Source organism: Giraffa tippelskirchi, chromosome 4 (genome assembly GCF_054371585.1).
Source record: "Giraffa tippelskirchi isolate mGirTip1 chromosome 4, T2T-mGirTip1v1.2.pri, whole genome shotgun sequence".
Classification (NCBI taxonomy): Eukaryota; Metazoa; Chordata; class Mammalia; order Artiodactyla; family Giraffidae; genus Giraffa; species Giraffa tippelskirchi.
Genome location: NC_137278.1, coordinates 80683477 through 80708421, shown reverse-complemented (window position 1 = coordinate 80708421; position 24945 = coordinate 80683477). Strand labels below are relative to the sequence as shown.

Below are 24945 nucleotides of genomic sequence, written 5' to 3'. Positions count from 1 at the left end.
TCTGATTGGCTCAACCTCGGCCCCTATTCGCTTCCGGGTGAGAGATGCCTGGTCGCCCTAGCAACCATGTCGCACCCGGCGCTGAACTACCGCTACCTTCCCTCCAGGCCACAGAGCTGGCGGCCCAGGGGGAATCGCAGACTCCAGAAAATCTCCGCAGCCTGGTGTCAAGTGAGTGCCCCATTCTCTCAACGTCTCGTAAGTAGAACTCGCAGTGAGCGGGCCCCTGGCAACTCCAGTAGGGATGAGACAGATTTCCTGAGCCACGGGTGGGATGGGGGTACAGAGAGAGCCCCAGGAGCGGGAATCTGGAGACCTGGATTCTAGCTCTCATTCTGCCGTCGATTAGCTGTTGTGACACGTTAGGCCAGTGCCAGCGTACTGCCAGTCTGCACCTCTTAGGTTCCCTTCTTCTAGCTCTAACATTCCAAAGTTTCGGGTGTGGAACCATTTAAGGGCAATCGACACGCACACAGACACACACACACTACAGCAGGGATAGACCAACACACACACAGACAGACACACAAACTACAGTAGGGATAGACCAAGAGTGTTGTGGGGGCTCTAGGGATAGACCAACATACACTACAGTAGGAATAGACCGAGAGTGTTGTGGGGGGTCCTAGAAGAGTCTGGGGATGAGGGGAGATATGAAAGGTTTGTCAGGTGATATCTCTGTTTTCCTTTATGCCTCTTTCTGGGAAAAATGTTCAGCCTTGTAGTCCAGTTCACTAATTTACTTTTCAATGGTATTCATTCTGCTCTTCAGCCCTTCTAAGGTTTATTTCAACAGTTCAGTTCAGTTCAGTTGCTCAATCATGTCCGACTCTTTGTGACCCCATGGACTGCAGCACGCCAGACCTCCCTGTCCATCACCAACTCCCAGAGTTTACCCAAACTTATATCCATTGAATCGGAGATGCCATCCAACCATCTCATCCTCTGCTGTCCCCTTCTCCTCCTGCCTTCAATCTTTCCCAGCATCAGGGTCTTTTCAAATGAATCAGCTCTTCGCATCAGATGGCCAAAGTATTGGAGTTTCAACTTCAACATCAGTCCTTTCAATGAACACTCAGGACTGATCTTCTTTAGGATGGACTGGTTGGATCTCCTTGCAGTCCAAGGGACTCTCAAGAGTCTTCTCCAACACCGCAGATCAAAAGCGTCAATTCTTCAGCGCTCAGCTTTCTTTACAGTCCAACTCTCACATCCATACATGATTACTGGAAAAACCATAGTCTTGAGTAGATGGATCTTTATTGGCAAAGTAATGTCTCTGCTTTTTAATATGCTGTCTAGGTTGGTCATAACTTTCCTTCCAAGGAGTAAGCGTCTTTTAATTTCATGGCTGCAGTCACCATCTGCAGTGATTTTGGAGCCCCCCAAAATAAAGTCTCTCACTGTTTCCATTATTTCCCCATCTATTTGCCATGAAGTGATGGGGCAGGATGCCATGGTCTTAGTTTTCTGAATGCTGAGCTTTAAGCCAACTTTTTCACTCTCTTTCACTTTCATCAAGAGGCTCTTTAGTTTTTCACCTTCTGCCATAAGTGTAGTGTCATCTGCATATCTGAGGTTATTGATATTTCTCACGACAATCTTGATTCCAGCTTGTGCTTCATCCAGCCTGGCATTTCACTTGATGTACTGTGCATATAAGTTAAATAAGCACAGTGACAATATACAGCCTTGACGTACTCCTTTTCCTATTTGGAACCAGTCTGTTGTTCCATGTCCAGTTCTAACTGTTGCTTCCTGACCTGCATACAGATTTCTCAAGAGGCAGGTCAGGTGGTCTGGTATTCCCATCTCTTTCAGAATTTTCCACAGTTTATTGTGATCCACACAGTCAAAGGCTTTGGCATAGTCAATAAAGCAGAAATAGATGTTTTTCTGGAACTCTCTTGCTTTTTCAGTGATCCAGCGGATGTTGGCAATTTGATCTCTGGTTCCTCTGCCTTTTCTAAAACCAGCTTGAACATCTGGAAGTTCACGGCTCATGTATTGCTGAAGCCTGGCTTGGAGAATTTTGAGCATTACTTTACTAGCGTGTGAGATGAGTGCAATTGTGCAGTAGTTTGAGCATCTTTGGCATTGCCTTTCTTTGGGATTGGAATGAAAACTGACCTTTTCCAGTCCTGTGGCCACTGCTGAGTTTTCCAAATTTGCTGGCATATTGAGTGAAGCACTTTCACAGCATCATCTTTCAGGATTTGAAATAGCTCAACTGGAATTCCATCACCTCCACTAGCTTTGTTCATAGTGATGCTTCCTAAGGCCCACTTGACTTCGCATTCCAGGATGTCTGGCTCTAGGTGAGTGATCACACCATCGTGATTATCTGGGTCATGAAGATCTTTTTTGTACAGTTCTTCTGTGTATTCTTGCCACCTCTTCTTAATATCTTCAGCTTTTGTTAGGTCCATACCATTTCTGTCCTTTATTGAGCCCATCTTTGCATGAAATGTTCCCTTGGTATCTCTGATTTTCTTGAAGAGATCTCTAGTCTTCCCCATTCTGTTGTTTTCCTCTATTTTCTTTGCACTGATCACTGAGGAAGGCTTTCTTATCTCTCCTTGCTATTCTTTGGAACTCTGCATTCAAATGGGTATATCTTTCCTTTTCTCCTTTGCCTTTTGCTTCTCTTCTTTTCACAGTTAAATTATTCATTTCCTAAATTGTTAATTGTTTTTCCTAAGTGTCTACTCCTGTCTCAAGGCTGTTGGACTCTCCCTTTCTGATGATGTTTAAGTCTTCTGCCTATTTTGTTTATTAACTCTGTTTCCTCAGAGGGGATGAGCATCCAGCCTTTCTTAACTGGTACTCAGGTTAGTATTCCAGTTGAAAAGATCAGTTCTCTTGTCCCACCCATAGAGATTCTGATTCAGTAGTGTGAAGTAGGGCCTAGGAACTTGTAAAGCATCCTAAATGATTCTAATGCATGGGCCACACTTTGAGTAACATTCTAATAGGCTGTTGTTCTAGAAGTTATAGTTTACTTATCATCTCCAATATATGTTTTCTTCAGTATCGGAAAAAATTAGTTTCTAATGTTTTAATCCACTAAATGTCCCAGAGCTCTAAGGCATAGATTCCATTCCACCTCCTACCCCCCAGTCCTGTGGTTTTCTTTTTTCATTTTTTACCTGATCTTCATTCCAATCTCATTCTGTTTGGACCCTACTCCTTCCCCCGCCTCTTCTCACTTACTGTCTTTTTTTTCTATTTCTTCCTACTGCCAATTCTGAGATTGCTCACTCTACCTTACCTCTGTAAAATAATCAATAGATCATATACCCAAGAGAAATAAAAACATATGCCCATACAAAAAATTATACATGAATGTTTATAGTAGCATTATTCATAACAGCCAAAACTGGAAACAACTCAACTGACCATCAACTGATGAATGGATAAATAAACAAAATGTGTTATTTTTGTACCATGGACTATTCAGCAATAAAAAGTGATAAAATACTAATAGATGCTGCAACATGGATTAAACTTGAAGCTGAGTAAAAGAAGCTACTCACAAAGGACCACATATTGTATGGTTCCATTTCTATGAACTGTCTGGATTATACCAGTACATAGAGACAGATTATAGATTGTTGTTTGCCAGGGTCTGAGGGTGGGGTTGGGTAGGTTTTAGGGTAATAGAGAGCAACTGATAATACAAACAGGATTTCTTTTGAGGGTGATTAAAATATTCTAAAATTAGATTGTGGTGACAGTTATACAACTTGAGTATGCGAAAACAAATGATTTTTGTATACTTTTAAAGAGTAATTTTTGTAGTCTGTGAATTATATATTAATAAAGCTGTTAAAATAAACAAATAAAAATAGATCATCTAGACAAAATTATTTATTTCCCCAGAACCCTACACTCGACTATGGAAATGCCAAGTAAACATGAATATAAAGTGAGTCTATTTGGTTGGCTCTTAAAGCAAATTTGTTATAGGTCTTATAAAAATGTTTAAGCTTGAGACTTCCCTTGTGGTCCACTGATTAAGACTTCACCTTCCAATGCAAGGGGTGTGGGTTTGATCCTTGTTTGGGAAGCTAAGATCCCACATGCCTTGCAGCCAAAAAACCAAAACATAAAACAGGAACAACATTGTAACAAATTCAATAAAGACTTTAAAAATTGTCCACATCAAAGAATAAAAAACTTTAAAAAATATTTGTTTATGTGATTTTTCTTAAATCTTTTAAAACAGCTCCAGAAGTATTTAAGATAAACTTTATATTTCCAAATGGAGACAAGTATGGTAAGCATACATTTCAATTACTTTTTTCTATATAGATTAAAATTAAATAGCTTAAGAGTGCAAAACTGAGACTGTCACACTTGATAAAAGTACTATTGAGATATTGACTCCATTCAATAAAATCACACAGAAATACTAATGGAGAGAAAAAAAGATACTAATGGAGGAACAGATTTTAAATCTTAAACTCTAAAGTTAAGTATAGACAGTGTGCCTTGGAAACCTATGGGAGGGCCATAGCCATATGTCAGTCTTCCAGGCTGTTGAGTCTCAATTATTTAAAGGTCCATGGAGTGCCTCATCTCTGTCTCATTAGTTTTAGTGCTAGGAAAGCAGAGAGACTCACTGTGATGCAGTTCTGATTAAGCCTGAACATACTTTATTACTTAGTCAAACAAGGTTCCCATTTATAATCTTCAGTATTTCTCTCTTACTTAGATGGGGACTGTACAAGAACATCTTCTGGAGTCATTGAGAGAAATGGAATAGGTATTCATACCACTCCTAATGGGATTGTCTACACAGGAAGCTGGAAAGATGACAAGGTATTATTATTGTTTTGAATATTGACAGTGGATAAGTAACTCTATTGGTTAAATGATTCCTGGCATTTCACCATTTCAAAAAACATGTATGACATATACACAATGGAATATTACTCAGCCATTAAAAAAAATACATTTGAATCGGTTCTACTGAGATGGATGAAACTGGAGCCCATTATACAGAGTGAAGTAAGCCAGAAAGAAAAACAACAATACAGTATACTAATGCATATATATGGAATTTGAAAGATGGTAACGATAACCCTATATGCGAGACAGAATAAGAGACACAGACGCATGGAACAATTTTATGGACTCTGAGGGAGAAGGTGAGGGTGGGACGTTCTGGGAGAATGGCATTGAGACATGTGTATTGTCATATGTGAAACAGAGCACCATTCCATGTTCGATGCATGTGACAAGGGCTCAGGGCCGGGGCAATGGGATGATCCAGAAGGATGGGATGGGGAGGGAGGTGGGTGGGGGGTCCGGGAAGGGGAACACATGTAAACCCATGGCTGATTCATGTCAATGTATGGCAAAAACTATTACAATATTGTAAAGTAATTAGCCCCCAACTAAAATAAATAAATTTATTAAAAAAATAAAATAAATAAATAAATACTTAAAGCGAAAAAAAAAAAAAAAAAAAAACATGTATGAGTAGACCATGCAATAAAAATAACAAATTATTATATTTAATATATATGAATATAAGGAATAGTATGAAACTCATTCAGAGAGCTAATTGTCATCATCTTTCTCATTTCCCATTTGTTGAACAAACTGAACTAATTACATAATTTTCTCATTTAATCCTCATAGCAGCCTAATGAGTTCGATACCATTAATATTGCTATTTTACAACTGAGGGAAATTAGGCACAGATTTCTTGCCCGGCTAGTAAGTGAGGAAACAAAAATATGTTCTTGGGTCTGCTTGAATACAAATTTCTGTTCTTAACAACTTCTTTGTGCCATTTCCGGGCTAACTAAACTGGTTGGCCTTTAAGATTTTTGATATATTCAAGGTATCCGGAGGAGCCCTGTTATTATCATTATGGACCGCCAAGATGTTCAAGTGCCCTGATCAGAAACACTGCCTTTGTCAGCTTCACAGAGACAGACATACAAAGGACAGTGATAAAAATGTTGTCTTATTTTTGTGGAAATAAAGGGTGATACAATGTTAGATTAAATAATAACTAAGTGGATGACAGACATATGTGTATACTTTTTAGAAATATACTAAGGAAACTGAAGATTAGTTACTGAGGTCATTTCCTTTGTTACAAACAGATGAATGGTTTTGGAAGACTTGAGCATTTTTCAGGAGCAGTATATGAAGGACACTTTAAGGACAATATGTTTCATGGCCTGGGAACTTACACATTCCCAACTGGGGCAAAGTACACTGGAAATTTCAGTGAAAACAGGTAAATTTAAAATAAAAAGTCACTGTAGTCTAAAAGATATTTTTCAGGCATATTTGCCTAAAAATTTAGTTAATGCTTAATTTCTTTTGTAATGTATCTAGTTAAAATATACTTATGTTTTAGAAGAATTGTTAGATTGTCATTTTGAGGAAAAATGTTATGAGAGAGGCTAAGGCCATCATGAGTCTCCAAAACATATCATTCCTAGTGATAATCTATTAGATTTTTCATTTATTTCCTCTTGACTCCTTTGTTCCTATGGAACTTTTTGCAGTCATGTTGGAAATGGGAAGTTTGTTGCAATTAATTGAGAAAATTTAGGCCAAAAATTATTTTTGCTTGAAATATCTTGATAAGGTTTTTTTAGTTTTAAATTTTATTTTATATTTTCTTTCAGTTTGAGATGTAATTCACGTACAGCACTGTATAAATTCAAGGTATACAGCATAATGATTTGATTTACATATATCATGAAGTGAGTACCACAATAAATTTAGTGAACATTCATCATCTCACATTGATATAAAGTAATAAAAAAAGAAAAATATTTTTTCTTGTGATCTGAACTAAGGACTTACTCTCTTAACTTTTATATATAACATACAAAAGTGTTAATTATACTTATCATCTTGTACATTACATTCCTAATACTTTATTTATCTTGTAACTGGAAGTTTGTTCCTTTTGACCACCTTCATCCAAATCTCCACCCCCACCCTCACACATCTTTATAAACTTAATCCTCATACCAAATACTATGTCATCCAGAGGTTTCATGTTCATTTATAACTACCCCCTTATTATTTCCAGAATAAAAAATGCAACCTAATTGTTATGAAGTGGTTGATACATATTGAGGAGGGTAGAAAAGTGTTCACCTATTCTGTTGCCAAGTCTGTGATGACAGCATATAAACTTTTCCCACTGATATTAATAAAGGGAGAAAACTCTAACCCATGGGATAAAGGTCTGTTTGGTTCTGTGAAGTGCATTTTCACCATTCCAAAGAGTCCAGAAAACACCAGCATAGAGCATAGCATCTCAAACATAGTTGAAGATCAATAAACATTTGTTGAATAAATGAACTAATTAAGTCAGATAACCAATATAAACTTTTTTGTGTGACTGTTCTGGTTTTGTCTAAACTAAGCATATGTAATCCTAAAATCTTAGACAGAAAAATTTGTATAATGACAGTGTTTGTTTGGAATAGTAGTATTTTCTTTTGTAGGATATAGAAACAGGATGTTAGGTTTTAAATCAAAGTTTGAAAGCAGAATGATATCATTCTTCAGACATAGTATATAATATACTAGACTATCTCATACCTGGACTGTTAATTTCTGGTCTTGTTAATGAACACACTTATTTTTTACTGTTGCAGGGTGGAAGGTGAAGGACAATATACTGATATCCAAGGACTAGAATGGTGCGGTAACTTTCATTTCACAGCTGCTCCAGGCCTGAAGCTAAAGCTCCATATGTAGATAGCCTGCATTAAAGTTTTAATGTGGTAATTGCAGCTTTTACTTGTAAGGAAAACAACTAAATCTGTCATCTGAAATAACTTCATGCACTATCTATTTACTTTTGCCAATAAAACCATCACTCATTTACACCGTCTTGAACTTTCTTTTGATCATCTTATAATTAATTTAAAATAAATTATGTGGGGACTTCTCTGGTAGTCCAGTGGTTAAAACTCCATGGTTCTACTAAAGGGGGCGCAGGTTTGAACCCTAGTCAGGGAACTAAGATAGCACATGCCAAAAAAAAGAAAGAAATTATGTGATTCAATTGAGAATTTGTTTGTTCATTTTAATATAAACTATGCAGATCTTGACAAAGTCAGTTTCCAATCCTGTACCTGAATTTTGTCATCTTTAAAAAAGTGTATCTATGTCTTAAAGGAAACTATCAAGGAAATGAAAAGACAGTTCACAGAATGGGAGAAAATACTTGCAAATCATATATCTGATAAAGGTTTAGTTTTCAGAATATATACAGAACTCATATATAAATATACATAAATAAAAAGACAGCCCAATTTAAATACGGACAAAGGATTTGAATGGACATTTTTCAAAGGAGATATACAAATGTCTGATAAGCAAACAAAAAGATATTCAACATCATTATTCTTTAGGGAAATACAAAGCAAACCCACAATAAGATACCATTTCTCAATTGCTAGGATGGCTATGTTAAAAAACACATAATAATAAAGATTGATCTGATGGAAATGAAAAATGGTACAGCACTGTGGAAAACAGTTTCTCAAAAAGTTGATATATAATTATCATATGTTCCAGCAATTCCTAAGTATGCACGTTAAGAGAATTGCTGCTGCTGCTGCTAAGTCGCTTCAGTTGTGTCTGACCCTGTGCGACCCCATAGACAGCAGCCCACCAGGCTCCTCTGTCCCTGGGATTCTCCAGGCAAGAACACTGCAGTGGGTTGCCATTTCCTCCTTCAATGCATCAGAGTGAAAAGTGGAAGTGAAGTCGCTCAGCCGTGTCTGACTCTTTGCAACCCCAGGGACTGTAGCCCACCAGGCTCCTCCGTCCATGGGATTTTCCAGGCAAGAGTACTGGAGTGGGTTGCCATTTCCTTCTCCATAAGAGAATTGACATGTATACAGATGTTTATAACAGCATCATTCATATCAGCCCAATCCTGAAAACCCAGATGTCCCTCAACTGATAAATGGATAAATAAAATGTGATATATCTGTACAGTGGAATATTTTTCAGCCATAAAAAGGGATGAAGTACTGACATATGATATAGCATAAACCAGCCTTGAAAACATCATACTAAGTGAAAGAAGCCAGTCACAAAAGGCCACATATAATACTATGTTTTATGTGAAGTATACAGAATAGGCAAATTCATAGAGACAGGAAGTAAATTAGTAGTTGCAAGGGGAGGAATTGGGAGGCATTGGGTTTCTCTTTGGGGTGATGCAAATGTTCTAGAATTAGTAGTTGTACAACTTGCAAGTGCAAAAAACTCCTGAATTGTTCATATTAATATTAAAAGGGCAAATTTTATGTATGTTGTAGGTAAGGAAGCCACTCCAAATGTGCCACCCCAAAAAGTGTCTCTTTGGCATGAGTATTAATTTAGGGAGATTTATTTTTAAGAAAGAGTCTTAAAAGTCTTTCTTTTAAGTCCTAAAGTCTTTCTTTTCACCTGCCCCTTAACTGACTAAAGAATTTAGATAAAGCATCTATTGCCAGAATAGAGGTATCACCAGAGATATCTGCAAAGGATTTAGGCTAGGTGTGGTGGGGGAAACTCAGCAAGGCCCAGACATTTAGAGTCCACTCTGTCTCATTGTCTCTCCCTGGCCCAACAAACAGTTGTTTACCAAACATTTGCTTTTCCAACTTGCTTGAATTGCCTTCCTTTGAAGTCCCAAACCATTACCCTCAACATCCTCCTTTGTCTTTAGCTGAAAGTGGTTTTTAAGGTCGGGGCTTTGAGTATTTTAGTGAGCTATTCAGTTTTCCTGATTCTCTCGCATGTTATTAAAGTTCTGATTTTCTCCTGTTAATCTATCTCACGTCAAATTTACTGTAATTCTTAGACCAGCCAGAAGAATTTAGAAGGGTAGAGGAAAATGTATTTCTTCTTGACAAAGGTGAATTATATCTCATTTTTTTAAAAAGTAGATCAGTGTGGGCTCACATATTCTCTGCCTAGAAAGCACCTTTACTTTTAGATAGAGTAATTTTAAAATTGCCAAAGCAGTGCATGACAGCTACCTATTAAAAATTATAATAGACTTTACTACTGTATAGCACAGGAAACTCTGCTCAGTGTTCTGTGGTGATCTAAATGGGAAGGATAGCCAAAGAAGAGGGGCTATATTTATAAGTATAGCTAATGCAGTTTGCTGTACAGCAGAAACTAACCTAATATTGTAAAGCAACTATACTCCACTAAAAATTTTAAAAAAGATTTAGCATTTTTGCTGAAACTATTTCTGTAAAACTAACTCCTCCAAAATGGTGTATGGAACAGATAACTTCTGTAATATACTTCTTTCCTCAACTTCTTGTGAAAATTTGTATTTCCTCAGTAAGTCATTGCCAAATTCTTTTTTATTTTTTGTTGTACTGTTATAAATTTGGGTTGAAATGTCTTTTAAAATGTTGAAATTAAATGGCATTTTTATAGAAATCACAATAACTTTGTATTTAATTTTAAAGACCCAATTTATAAGTGTTCAAAAGATACATTTAAAAAATTAGACAATTTTAAATATGTTGCTTAGCGTTAACTTGGTATGATTTTAGAGTTAAATATTTTTATTTATTGAAATTTGTAAGGAGATGAATACTGGACAAGTTAAGATAAGCTGAGAGGATGTTTTCAGGGACCAGGACATACAATGCAAGTTCAAAACTTCCGGAAAATACAGAAAAATATCTGTTTTACTGCAAACTAAAATTTCCCTAATACTTTTCTTCAAATCATTTAAGGTAGCAAGATATATACTTTGCTTTTAAAAATATTTAACTTTTAATGGTATAAGCATAACTTTCAATGCTCAAGTCTCCAGTTTTCAAAGATACTAAAATCATTCATCTTAAACAGTTTTCTTTCTTTTACTCCTTGAAACTAAATGCAGTTCAGTTATTTGATTAGTTGATGCTAGAATTTGACCTGGAGCTTATATAATTAGAAGAGACACTAGTTTTCCTCATTTAAGAGCCTAGTTAGCATATGACAGTCTCGTTTCCGGGGAAGTCAAACCTCTACTGCTTCTTTTTATAACCTTTAAGTTAATTCAGAATCCAGATACGCCTAGATCTGATGATGATATAACCACGGCAAGCAACATGGGGTAAGTAGTGCTTTTATATGCTTTGAGAGGCATTGAGAGGGCAAATGTTTTCATAAGAGAACAAATCTCATAAATCTTTACTACTGTAGGTTCAAAATATGCTAACTTTTATTTAAGGAAGTCATTTAAAGAAATTACTATTTATTCAAAGTTATAACAATTTGTAAAATATCCATCTTCTTGCTTAACTTTTACATGATGTCAAAATCTGCCTTTGCAGGTTGTCAACTAAAAAATGTTGTACCGAAGAGTTTGCTTATTTACATATTTAGTTGAAGCTGACTTAAAATTTGAGAGCAGTCTTAAAGAAAGGATGAGTGACTGCCTATTTTACAAGGCAGATAAATCCAATATGTGTATGCCTCTTTAGGATTAAGAGGGAAAAATGAAAAAGATTAGAAATGGAGGGAGGTTAATTTATGCCTTTTGTAACATAGAAAAAGGATAGAGGATTCTATCAGTGTTTACTCCTCTATGTGCAGAAAAATATGTGCTAATTAATTACATAGGAACATTAGTGAAAATTCTAAAGCCTTTGCAGGGGCTTGGGGAACATGATAAGAAGAATTAGGTTTCACTTGAAAGCTTTCTTTTCTTAAGTGAGAATAGGAATCCACTATAATTAGGTTTTTATATGCTGAAACAATAATATTCTGAAAAATATAGAAATTTGCCTTTGTGTAAATTTTGTCTTTTTTATATCTCCTTTTAATACAAAATTATTGGCTGCAAATGGTGTAGCCGTTTAAAGGCACTTCTGAAGGATTTAGCATAAACAATCAGAATTTATATTAAAGAACTTTTTGGACACACTTTCTTCTAAATAGTTTCCATGAATTGAATTAACATCTACATTTTTGCTAATACCATGGGCTCCAAAATGCAATCGAAACCAGCCTGAAACCTCAGAGGCTTTTGGAAGGAAGATGATCATACTATTGCTAACTTTTCATACAGATATAAAGGTTAATAGATAAGTGCCTTGTACAAATATCACATACATTTGATTGATTTGGTTTGGGACAGAATTGATGAGACTCCTGAATTCTCTTTATTTCCCCTCTTTCCTCTCTTTCTCTCCTTCTCTCCTCCTCTGTCCTCGTTTCTTTAATGAAGGGAATTCACCTTTTTTGAGGGTCAAGGATTACTCTAAGAATTTTTAGAAACCAGCCCACCCTCTCTGCAAAGAAATGTAAAATCACACCAAATTTTGTATATAATTTCAGAAGACTTATAGATGGCCTGAAATACAATCTGTGGACACCCTGGGTTAAGGACCTTTCATTTTGAAATTTAAGACTGTAGTATGAGTTGCTCAACATTTTTCTTAGATTCTGGGTTTTTATAAAATGTAAGAATCTTTTAAATTAATAATTCCTGCTAATCTTCTCTCAGAGACAATGTTGAAGATGTTGATTCTCCCACTGACTAGCTTCCAACACACACACACACACACACACACACACACACACGCAAACAAACATACACAAACACCTTACGTGAGAGTGAAACACAGTTTAACGGGTATCTATAGTTTTGACAATCACATTACTGCTGCTTGTCCCCACTGACTTGATTAATCACTTCTGCTTTCGAGAGTGCTAGGAATCACCTTGGGAATCATGGAAGAAAAAAATCCTCATTATTTTATTTCATTTATTGCTCTCAGTGCCCCACATAAGATGAACTAAACCATAAATTGCAAAAGATTACACAGGACACGCTTCTGATTCGTAGGTTCATGGTTATTTTGTTGTCTGCTCCTGCCCTTATTGAGAAAAGAGATTAGAATGTTTTAATACCCATTTCAATCTTCCTCAATAATCAGGAAAATAAAAAGAGAAAATGGCAGCTGATTAAATGCTCAAATGTGTCCATTCAAGGAGATTTCTAGAATGTATCTCCTGATAATGAAGAAGTAGCTATTTAGGATTTGGAGGAGGGGAGTGTTATTTATCTGAAAGCTATTAGAGAATACAATGCCCTTATATGGGTCTATGCTAGCCTTTTCCATTTTGGGGGAGCTATGCTGGCATGGTTTTAGTGAGCAACGAAGAGGCAAATAGTAGGAAATTCTTATGCTGTTTAGAAAACCTCCTCCTCCTCTTAAATTTTCTCTGGGTTTCTCATAGAGTGTATGCATGGGTAGGCTGGGTGGAGATGGTGCATAAGGATGGGCAAAGGGATAACCAAGGAGAAGTGGAAGAACCTTACCTTGTTAAATACGTTCCATCTGCTATTTACTATAACACTTGGGCAAAGGATGAACAATGGGGATAGAAAGGTTGGTTGCATTCTTTCCTGAGATGCTCTTCAATATTCTTTCCTTGCCTCCTAGAGGGTCAGTCAGAGTACCCCTAATTGACATCTGGGGAAAAAGAAAGGTTAAGTCCCTGTCAAAATTGTAGAACCAATAAATTCATTATTACAGCATATTCAGCCTCCTTTTAGTTTCCTAGTTTAAGAGAGTGTAGAGTAATTTTAAAAATTTTTTCCACTTCTGGATCAGGGAATTACTCTTTTTCCAACTCTTTTTTTTTTTTTCTGGGCAAAGCATACATTTAGCTCATGCAGTCACCTTTGAAATATTGCTTCTGTCTGTGCCCTCCTTTCCATTCTAATAGTCACTTGCCTAATTCAGGCCATCATTGCCTTTTACTTGGATTATTAAAGGTGCCCATCTTAGCCTCTTTGCAGTCAAAATTGTCATCTTCTTACTGAGGACATGTGATCTGGTTATTCCCTTGCTCACAGGCTTTCAGTAACTCCTTATTCTCTCCACATCAGATTAGACTCCCAAGAAGATATTCACTGCCCTTTATCTGTCTCTAATCCACCTATCCAGTCTTACCTTCTACTCTATCAATGATACTCCCTGGAACCCCTAAATCCTCTGATGCATTGCAACTGTCCACCTCTGACCCTTCACTGATCCCCTTTGTACCATTTCTACATACTGTTCACAGTCAAGCTCATAACCTATCTTCTTTATGACACTTTCTTTAATCCCCATGACCAGAACTCATCTTTTCTCCTCTTCAAGTTTTAGGTACTTTATACTTTTCTTACTGCATTTTTCCAATCCATCATATGCTATAGTTATATGTATGTCTCATCTTTTCTACTAGTCTGTAAACTCCATGGAAGAGGAACTATGTCATCTTTATATTCCCTCCCAAGATCTGGCACAATGCCTTTTACATAGTATGGGCTAAATAAATGTTTTCTGAGTTGAAATGAACTCTGCTTTTCCTATAATATGCAAAAAAGCTAAAACTTAATTTTAGCCAAAATTCCTTTTTCCTTCCCCAGTAGAGTGGCCCCATTTTCCAAGTTCCTATCTGAGGAGCTCAAATGAATGTACAATATCCAAGATATGGGTGATGCAAGAGAGAAAGGGTAAAAACAACTGGAGGGATACCCTAGAGGCTTTTGAATAGTAGAAAATTTGTTGATATGAGGAAAGCACACATAGGATCAAAAGAAATGTAATGACACTTCTAAGAATTAAAAATGGTTCTTAGTTCAAGACAACTTCCTAAAGGACCAGGATATAAGTAAAGTTGGGCTCAAACCTAAATAATAGTGGCTTACATAAGCTAGAAGCTCATTTCTCTCTTACGTTAAAAAAAGAAGGTCCATAGATAGGCAATCCAGAGCTATTCAATCAATTCCTTGGTGTGAGAGACCAAGATTCCTTCCGTCTTGCTCTTCTGCCATCCTTGGTGTCTCACCTCTTGATACAGAAGGTTGCTAGGACTCCACCTGCCTCATTTGTGTGTTCAGCCAGCAGGAAGGAGGAATGGGAAGAAAAAGATGTGCTGTCTCTTTTAAGGAGACTTCCCAGAAGTCAATCACACTATTTCTACTTGTAACTCACGAGTAGAATCTATCCCCATGGTTACAACTATCTGTGAAGGAGAATGGGGAATATAGTTTTGTTTTGTTTTTTAACAGGTTTCTTAGAAAACAAGGAACATGGTTACTGGGTGGCAATTAGCAGTAACTGACAGAGCCTGTAAGGCCATCCATTGCCTCTCATATTCCTTTAGGACAAAGAACAGCATTTGTACAAAAAAAGAATCTTTTTAACAAAAATTTTCTGTGAAATTAAAGGGAAAGAAAGAGCAAGCCAAGCTGGGAATAAACATAGATTCACTTAGGATAAAGGACAAGGACCTTGACAAAATGACAAAGGTGATTCAGTAAGGCCACTCCTATATCCTGGCCCCTGCCCCCTCAGCCTTCACTCACCCTAATCTTCATTTCTGAACTGTGAGGTGACTATTATTACTACTGTGCCAATTATACCAATTAAGAAACTGAAAGTCCAGAGATTCAGAGATTTGGCCAAACTGCCCAAGAGGCTTCAGATAATGAAAAAGAAATAAAACACACAGCTGGCTTGGAATCTGCTGTCCTACTCACAAAACTATATAATTCATAAAATGTTCTCCAAAAGGATTTATACCTACTTTTGACTGTAGATCACCTGACTTAGCCCCTACAGAAAAACCTATTACAAACCTACTTCTCTTGGCACTTGATGTAGGTGATTTCATTTAATGTGGGATACTTAATGAAAATCTCTAGATTTTTGGCTTTCATTATTTGCAGGTCAGATGACCTGCTTTGAATTCTTTTGATTCAGCAAAGCTCCCTAAGCCATATTAGAGTATTTCAACTACATTTCTAAATACATAAGAATTAATTTTTATTAGTCACTCCAGATACAAATACCAAGGTCATTGTGCCTACTTAACACCAAGTGACTTAAAAATTAAAAGACTGGGGGGAACACATGTAAACCCATGGCTGATTCATGTCAGTGTATGGCAAAAACTATTGCAATGTTGTGAAGTGATTGGCCCCCAACTAAAATAAATAAATTTATAAAAAAATAAAATAAAATAAAATAAAACAACAAAAAAAAAAAAAAAGAAAAGAAAAAAAAAAAAATTAAAAGACTAAGAGGAACAAGGACTTTGGCATTTTACTTTATGTATTTTTAACTATTAGACATTTTAAACAATCAATTGCATATGTAACAAAACTTATAGTTATGAAATTATAGGATAAAAGGATGGTAGAAATTACAAGGTACCTGTCATTATCAATGACATTTTATTTTTTGTAGAACCTATAAAGAAATCAAGAAGGCTTCACAAAATATGGTGTAATGTCTACAGGTGGAGACAGGCCACAAGGTGAGTGAAAACTGCAAAGAATTTGTTATTAGTAAGAACAGGGATAAACGGGGAACCCAGTTTAAACATACTTGTACTTTACTTAGTTTAAACCAGTGCTTGTACTTAGTTCTTGAAGTACAAATATTACAGATTGTTTTGAAAAATTTTGTAACCCTTCTTTATTTAAAAACAAATGAATATATTATGGGATTCCTGTATTAATTAGCAATCACAGCTAATAGCCACATTATAAACCAGCCATATGACATCAAACTTTTACTGCATTTATGAATGTTTACTCACAGTATTGAGATAACAATATGGGCTTCCCTGGTGGCTCAGATGGTAAAGAATCTGCCTGCAATGTGGGAGACCTGGGTTTGATCCCTGGGTTGGGAAGATTCCCTGGAGGAGGGCATGGCAACCCACTCCAGTATTCTTGCCTAGAGAATCCCCATGTTCAGAGGAGCCTGGCAGGCTACAGTCCATAGTATCAGAGTTGGACATGACTAAGCACACTTTAATGTTTACTCACAGTATTGAGATAATAATGGCTATGTTTTGAGTTCTATTTTAGATGTTTTTAAAGAGTTCAAAAAAACCTTAACTTTACATTCAGCTAAATTTACTGTCTACTTTCTACTAGGCTTTGTGGTGTAATAACTGTGTGGGATTAGTAAGTCTTATCCTTATTTCACAGTTAAAGAAACATAGGTTTATAAAGATTAGTAAGGTTCCAGGGTCACAAAACTAAATAAGAAGCTAGAATTTGAAGCTAGATGTTTAATGCACTTAAAGTCCCATAATTCAAAGTATTATTTTTAAATTTAAATCTAAAAAGTGCACATTATAAAACAAACACTTGTTCAAGATAGAAGAGTATAAGTAAAAGGTGTAAGTCCATCTGGCCCCTAACCCATCCCTCTTCAAGAGTAACCACTGTTAGTAGTTTGGTATAAACCTTTCCATCTCTTTCCTTTTAACCTATGTGCTTTTCATTGTATCACATTTCCAGTCTACTTAAAAACACCAAAGAATAGAGGAAGTTGAATTTACCACATATCTTTACCAGTATGAACATCTGTCTTTAAATAATAACTGAAAATCTCATTCAGCTAACATTTAGTTATCTAACTATAGAGACCCAAAGAATAGAACTCACGCTTTTCTAGGGACTCATCATCTAGTGCAGTGTTCTTAATTTGATTTTGAGAGAGTAAATATGGACTCTTTTGAGAGTCTGATGTGAACTCTGAACCTTTTCCCCAGAAGAAAATAGATCTGCATAAAATTTTGCTTATAATTCAGGTGATTCATGTATACTCTGAGAGTACGCAGACCCCTGATCTTGTAGAAGCAAGATTCTTAAATTAGTAATTTAACATATATAAATACTATAGTAGAAGTGTGGACAAGACACTAAAGCAGCACAGAAAAGCAAGGACTTTACTGAGACATGTCAAGAAAGGGAAGAGTGCTACTTGTACAGAATCTTAAAGAACACAAGGAGTTTGACAGCTAGCGCAGAGGAGGGGAAGGATGTCCACTGAGGAAACCACACTTACAGATCCTACAAGCTGGAAAGGACAGGGAACCACAAGATTGTTTTCGTGTCAGGAGCCCAGTTTGTATATGAAAGGGATGAAAGATGAGTTTGCAGAGCTAGACAGAGGTCAGATCATGAAGGGGTTTGTCTATTGTATTAGGATCTTTGAATATTAGGAGTCAATGGAGGATTCTGAACAAGAATTTCATCATTGTAGGTTAGAAGCCTACAATTAATGCACAACTAAATAAATGATCCTGGAAATACTCATGTGGGTGATAGAATAAGCTATAAGAAAGAGATAAGACCACTTGATTCAGATTTTTTGAGGGATCATTGATGAAATAATATGCTATTGAAAAGATACGTTGTAAAAATCTAATGGAATTGAGTAGAAGGTTACTGTTTTTACAAAGGCGATGGGGAGACTGCAGCTCTGAGATTGTATTTGTGAGATAAAACTCAAAATCTGGGCAGTCCACCTGCCCCCTCACTGCAATGAATCCCCTTACAGTCAAGCCAAGTATCAGTCCCTCGGGGTTCTCCCTGGTCTGTCACACCCTCTTGTCCTCCACCGTCCTCCAGTGACTCCTGATGGACCATTTGGTTTTCTATTGACTGCCAAGAGGAGGAAAGAGAAAGAGGGTACAATAGGTCAGGTTTTCAAATTTTTTTTTTAACACTGAGTATGTATCACTTTTACAGTTATTTTTTAAATTTTGTTGTTTATTTATTTCGGAGAAGGCAATGGCACCCCACTCCAGTACTCTTGCCTGGAAAATCCCACGGACGGAGGAGCCTGGTGGGCTACAGTCCATGGGGTCGCTAAGAGTCGGACACGACTGAGCGACTTCACTTTCACTTTTCCCTTTCATGCACTGGAGAAAGAAATGGCAACCCACTCCGGTATTCTTGCCTGGAGAATCCTAGGGACGGCGGAGCCTGGTGAGCTGCCGTCTATGGGGTCGCACAGAGTCGGACACGACTGAAGCGACTTAGCATAGCATAGCATAGCATTTATTTATTTAGCTGCACAGGTCTTCATTGTGTTGCAGGAACTCTCTAGTTGTAGTGTGCAGGCTTAGTTACTCTGAGGCATGTGGGATCTTCCCAGACCAGGGATTGAACCAGTGTCCCCTCCATTGCAAGGCAGATTCTTAACCACTAGACCATGCAGGAAGTCCCTGTAATTTTGTTTTAAAGCAATGCGGTAGAAAGCCAGGCTTACAAACAGTGTCATAGCCCATTTGTTTCTATTTGGTTGTACTTCACCTGATGTACCTACCTCAATATCCAGTATTAGTCTCACCCCCTGCTTTTTGGCAGTGGCTTCATAGTTGAAGTAAGAACCTAAAGTCTCAAAGATATTTCACCTGATTAATATTTATTATTCATTAAAAAATATTATTTATCAGATGTTGTAATGGCTTTGAAGACTAGACTTGTACATGTATTATATATGCTATTTTGTGTGTATGATGTATCATAAGAACTTTTTAAAATACAAGAAGGATTTGGTCTTTGCCAAAGGGTAGTGCTCTGAGAGATTTCTCAGTATACATGTATAGATAGTGAACTTTTGTTAAAACAAAATTTATAATTTAGGTATATATTGTATATAGATATAAAATTGATTTTCCAAGTCTGCCTTTCTAGCTCATTATTTTTTTTAAATGTCTCCTTGCTGTTAATAAAAATAAATAAGTTACTGTGTTGTTTTCCTTTTCCCCAGCTGTGTTGAGGTATAATTGATAAATAAAATGGTAAGATACTTAAAGTGTGCAATATGATGATTTGATATATTTATACATTGAGAAAGGATTCCCCTCCTTTATTGGTGAGGACATTTAAGTTGTATTCTTTTAGTAAATTTCAGTTATACAATCCAGTCTTATCAACTAGGAGTGTGAGTGCTTAGTTGCTCAGTCGTGTCCAACTCTTTGCAGCCCCATGGACTGTAGCCTGCCAGGTTCTTCTGTCCAAGGAATTTTCCAGGCAAGAATACTGGAGTGGGTAGTCATTCCCTACTCCAGGGGATTTTCCTGACCCAGGGGTTGAACCCATATTTCTTGCATCTCCTACACTGGCGTGCCTGTGTGCTAAGTTGCTTCATTCGTGTCCAACTCTGTGTGACGCTATGGACTATAGCCTGCCAGGTTCCACTGTCCATGGGATCCTCCAGGCAAGAATACTGGAGTGGATTGCCATGCCCTCTTCCAGGGGATCTTCCCAACCCAAGGGCTGAACCCATGTCTCCTATGTCCCCTATATCGCCAGGCAGGTTCTTTACCACTAATGCCACCTGGGAATCCCCTTATCAACCATAGTCACCATGTTATGCATTAAATCCTCAGACCTTATTTTACTTATAACTGAGAGTTTGTACCCTTTTACCAACCTCTCCGTATTGTTTTCTTTAGGGAAAGAAGTCAGTCACTATATAAGCATCCTGTAGAATTTAATAATTAAATTAAACTCAAATTTGACTTGAGTGTCCACTGCAAAAAGTTCTAAAACTTTTCATATCAGAGGAATATGAACAAATGTCATATCTTTAAAACTCAAGCTAATTTTGCATGCCTCTCTGTGAAATGTCTGAACACTTAAAAATATATAATAATTTTAAAAATTGCTTACCACTGAGTAAAATTGCTCCTATAAAGAGATCTTCTATGTTATCTGAGGCTTGCAGTCTAGCACTCTAGTTTGGTAGGAACCAGATACTTACCAGGTGCAATGGCTATGAATAAGAAACAGTCCCTGCACTGGTGGAGCTTATAGTGTCATGTGGAAACAGAGACTACTGCCTATAAACCCCAACAGGAAGAGACACTAATAACATGGTATGAAAATGCAGTGAAAGAAAGTAAAAAAAGTGAAGTCGCTCAGTCGTGTCCAACTCTTTGCGACTCCTTGGACTGTATGCTACCACGCTCCTCCGTCCATGGGATTTTCCAGGCAAGAGTACTCAAGTGGGTTGCCATTTCCTTCTCCAGAGGATCTTCCCAACCCAGGGATCGAACCCAGGTCTCCTGCATTGTAGGCAGATGCTTTACCATCTGAGCCACCAGGGAAGACAAGGGAATAACTAATGATGGCTTGGAGGACCAGGGCAGGCTCACAGAGAAGGAGGGGCTTGAACTGAGCCTTGAAGGATGAGAAGCATTTCATTAGGTAAGGAAAGATATTTGAGGCATAGAAGGTAGAAGGAACAAAGATACACAGGCAAGTGTTTGATAAAATGCATGAACTGTGATCATCTATACATCTGCATCATATATACTAACTACTACAAAGTTTTATTTGAAATACTATGAAATAGAGAAATGAATCAAGTAAGTTCAGCTACTCCAGTCATTAACTGTTACAAGTAGCAAAATCACATCAACTAATGTCTAACTGGCTACAGAGACACATTGGGAGTAACCCTCAGGCATAAAATTAAGGTCCCACAGGCAAAGTTGGACCCAGAGATATGCGGCCAGCTTAAAATCTGACAGTCAAACAGGTTTTATTTAATTATTCAACTTCAGAAGAGAAAAGAGGCTGATTCCTCCCTGAAGGTAGAGTATAATGGCAGTACTCAGCCTCCTGTCCAGGATGAAGAGCTGTTCAGCTCTGGCCTCATATTGGCTACACCGCTTAGCAAAATCAAAATCCTACCGGAAAACCAGACTCACCCTTCTAAGAAGGCTTTTCAGCAACCACTTGTTGCTACTCAAGCCGTCGCCCCCACCCCAAACATAGACACATACATACACATTCTCAGGGTGCTGATGGAAGCATTCCTTTCACTCACACAGGATATTTTTCCTGAGATAATTCCTGATAAATATGGTTTTCTCCCTTTCACACTTCCAGTCTCTTTCAGCACTTCTGAGAGATAAGTGCATGCATAGCTCCTGAATCTAAAAGCTCTAACCCCATTTTCAGGCCCGACATTGCCAAGCAATTGATCGCTGGGGACTCCCTCCTTCTCCATGGCTGGGCTCAGGTTGCTGCTGTGGATTAAGCTCTCAACTGAGGCTCATGAAGTGGTCACCAGAGCCTGTACAGTGCTTACCTGTGTAAGCTAGGTGCTATGGACTGCAGAAGAAGCTTAACATACAGTCCCTACCTTTAAAGACCAATGAATCTAGACTCCTTGGGAAGATCCAAGTTTGCTGCTTCTTTCATCTCTATCAGTTTTAGGTGAAAGCCTCCAGCTTTGTCCTAGGCAAAACTGCAAAGGATAGTGATAATCACTACTAGAAATAATCATACCAGAGGATGAGCTAATCAGACTCTCAGAGAGGGTAACTAATTTTCTCAAGGTCAATCAGCTATTTAAATCATCAAGCTAGGATTTGAGTCCAGAAGCACCATATTTCAAAGCTCAGATTGCCCATCTACATTCCCTGCTGGCACCTAGCTTGGCTCTCAGTATTGCTCTCAGCTACTGAAAGTGGTAACTGACAACAGAGTAAATAAAGCATGTTTTTAAAAAAAATCTCTCAGGATCCAAAGGAATAAAGTCACAATGTTGGTGACAGTAAGGTTAGTATATTTGGGTGAAGGGCCTGACCTGACAGTCTTTTTATTCCACTTATTTATGAGGCCCACCTCACTGAGATAAAAATGGTATTATCAAATAACATAATTACCATATTTGCATAAGAAATTGGAACTCTGTAGTGAACCATTTTATTATTTCTGTCAAAACAAGAGCTTATGACTTAGTCAAGTCACTTAATCATAATCTCACTTTATTTGTTAAGTGACAGGGTTTGGCTGGATGGTCTCTGGGCCATCTTTTAGTTCTGACCTTCTTTACCACACATACTGAACCCTTAATTTATATCGCAAGTTGTTCTGGTTGGGTATGGTTTGGTTTGATCTTTCTAAACCATGATACTGGTTCATTCATTTGCTTCACATCTATATATTTGGGGTCTGTGCTGTGCTAGACCCTATTTCAGACCTTGGGGAATGCGGCGTGAATAAAAATGTCCAGGCCTCATGAAGTGGAGGTGATGGGCCAAGAAGATCAAAGAGCAAACAAATAAACAGGCAGCATTGTCATTTGATGGTAAATGCAGTGGAGAAAACTGAAGCAATGGAAAGGACACAGGCTTTGAAAATGTGACCTGTTCTTACATGTGTGGTCAGGGAATTGACATTTAAACAGAAACCAGAAGCCTTAGAACTTTTTTATTCTTAATGGATGATTGTGGGATATTGTAAATTTGACCAGATCTTGAAGTTGTCAAAATTCTGATAGGAACAAAATGGCCCTGGTGGAGGTGTGTGAGTTTGAGTTTCAACCTCACCTTTACACTCACATCCTGTGGGCCCCAGGATTTTCACAAATGAGCTTTCTTGCTTCTGTGATTCTAAATATTCTATATTAACATTTTAATGACTTTTCAAAAGTACTGCATCTACTTATATATATATAATTTTTGCCAGTGAGGGTTATGGTATTAATAGTAAGTTCAAAAGGCTGTTAAAACTGAATTTACAAGATTTTTAAGAAGCAGGAATTTGATTTGCATGTAAACTTTGCATCTAGATTTAGAGCATTTCTTTCCCCAGCTTCACAAATCACAGGCTTAGAGGAAGAACCTAAGCTTAAGGATGTGTGAGGAGTTAAAGATTCAAGGAGTAGGCTAGAAATACTGCTTTCAAAGGGATGGGTGTAGTTTTTTTTTTCTGGATTCATTTTCTACCTACTGGCTCATTCACTGCCCATCTTATATTTGTTTTGGAGACCTGGAGCATAGATCCCCAAGAAGATGAGTGGTAGACATTATAGACCAACAGCAGGTCCTTGAGTTTTAAGAGGAATAGAGGTAGACAAACCCCAGGAAGTGAAGTTTCTAAGGTAGTACATCTCAAAATGAGTCGAGGAAGAAAAGGATTAACTTGGTCTCTGAATCCAAAACATTTGAATCTAATATATGTAACAATGGCTAAGCCATTCCAGATCATCTTGTTTTAACTCCATCACACTGAAAATGCCTGTTAAGACTAAGATAGAACATTAAATCCCCTTGTCCTACTCTCTCAGCCTGGGTTTCCTGTGACCAAATTCTTTCTCCGTTAGTCTTTATGTCCATGACTATTGATTACCAGATTGTGAGGTAAGAGAACACTTAACAAGTAATTATTAATAATTAATAACACCTAATTAATTATAGGAGGACTGTGTGCTAAATACTTACTATTGACAATGTTTAGCAGGTTTATCATCTTAGTCTCAACAAACTTTTATTGAGCTGTTATTCTACGTAAGAATGTAAAACAGGCACCAAGAATACAGAGATAGAAAAACTAGCCTCTTTACTCAAGACGTTTATTTATAAGATGAGATTATACACATAAGTTATATACAGCAGAAAATCATGGTTTTGGTTCCAATTGAGTCCTACAGATTTTCCAAGAAAGGGATAATTTCCTATTGGACTGAAGGTGAAAGCCCAGAAAGGTATTGGGCCTGAGTTAGACTTTGGGGAATGAGTAAGGATTTGACAATTGGAGTAGGATGAGGAGGGCGGACCAGGAATACAGGGAAGAAAAGAGACAAGATAGGAATGAAAGTGATGAGTAAGAGTTAGGAGGCTGGAATACCCTCTATGTATCAGAAAAAATGTTGGAGAGGAAGGTCTGAGGCACTGGAAGACCTTGAGATTCACTGTCTGTTTTAACAAGGAGAGAGCTATTCAAGAGCATGAACAAGGGCAAGAGATGATCAAAGTGATATTTAAAGAAAAATAATCTAGTGCAAGTATAGAGTGTTGCTAAGCTAATGAGGATGTTACTATAGATGTTTGGGAACAAAGCAGTCAGGTTGAATCAAAGAAGTGACATAGAAAGACAGGAGAAAATGTAAGAAACCATATAAAGGAAGACTCAAAGATTTCACTACAGTGGATCATAGGACGAGAGGAAAATCATTCTAAGGGCTTAAGTCTGGGTCAATAGTGGCAATTGTGACAGAGCCTGGGAAATGAAATCTGAAGGGGGTAACTGGATAGGCTGAAGATGACCAATGTGATTTAACCAGCTTGAATTTGAGGTAACCTTGGAACAGCCAAGTGGAAATTTTCATTGAAAAG

General features: G+C 37.3%; 1 protein-coding gene across 7 annotated transcripts; it reads left to right on the top strand.

The window, feature by feature from the left end:
• Nucleotides 1–39: 39 nt before the first annotated feature.
• MORN2 (MORN repeat containing 2) lies at nucleotides 40–7875 on the top strand. Of its 7 annotated transcripts, none has more exons than XM_081483237.1 (6): nucleotides 40–171; nucleotides 4229–4279; nucleotides 4718–4824; nucleotides 6123–6259; nucleotides 6657–6734; nucleotides 7644–7875. In XM_081483237.1, exons 1-5 carry the CDS (start codon nucleotides 45–47, stop codon nucleotides 6715–6717), a joined length of 483 nt encoding a protein of 160 aa, XP_081339363.1. In that variant the 5' UTR covers nucleotides 40–44; the 3' UTR covers nucleotides 6718–6734; nucleotides 7644–7875. The 7 variants fall into 7 exon arrangements, with proteins under 7 accessions (XP_081339363.1, XP_081339362.1, XP_081339366.1 ...); XM_081483236.1 differs by having other exon boundaries at nucleotides 40–198; XM_081483240.1 differs by lacking the exon at nucleotides 4229–4279.
• The last annotated feature ends 17070 nt before the right edge of the window (nucleotides 7876–24945 follow it).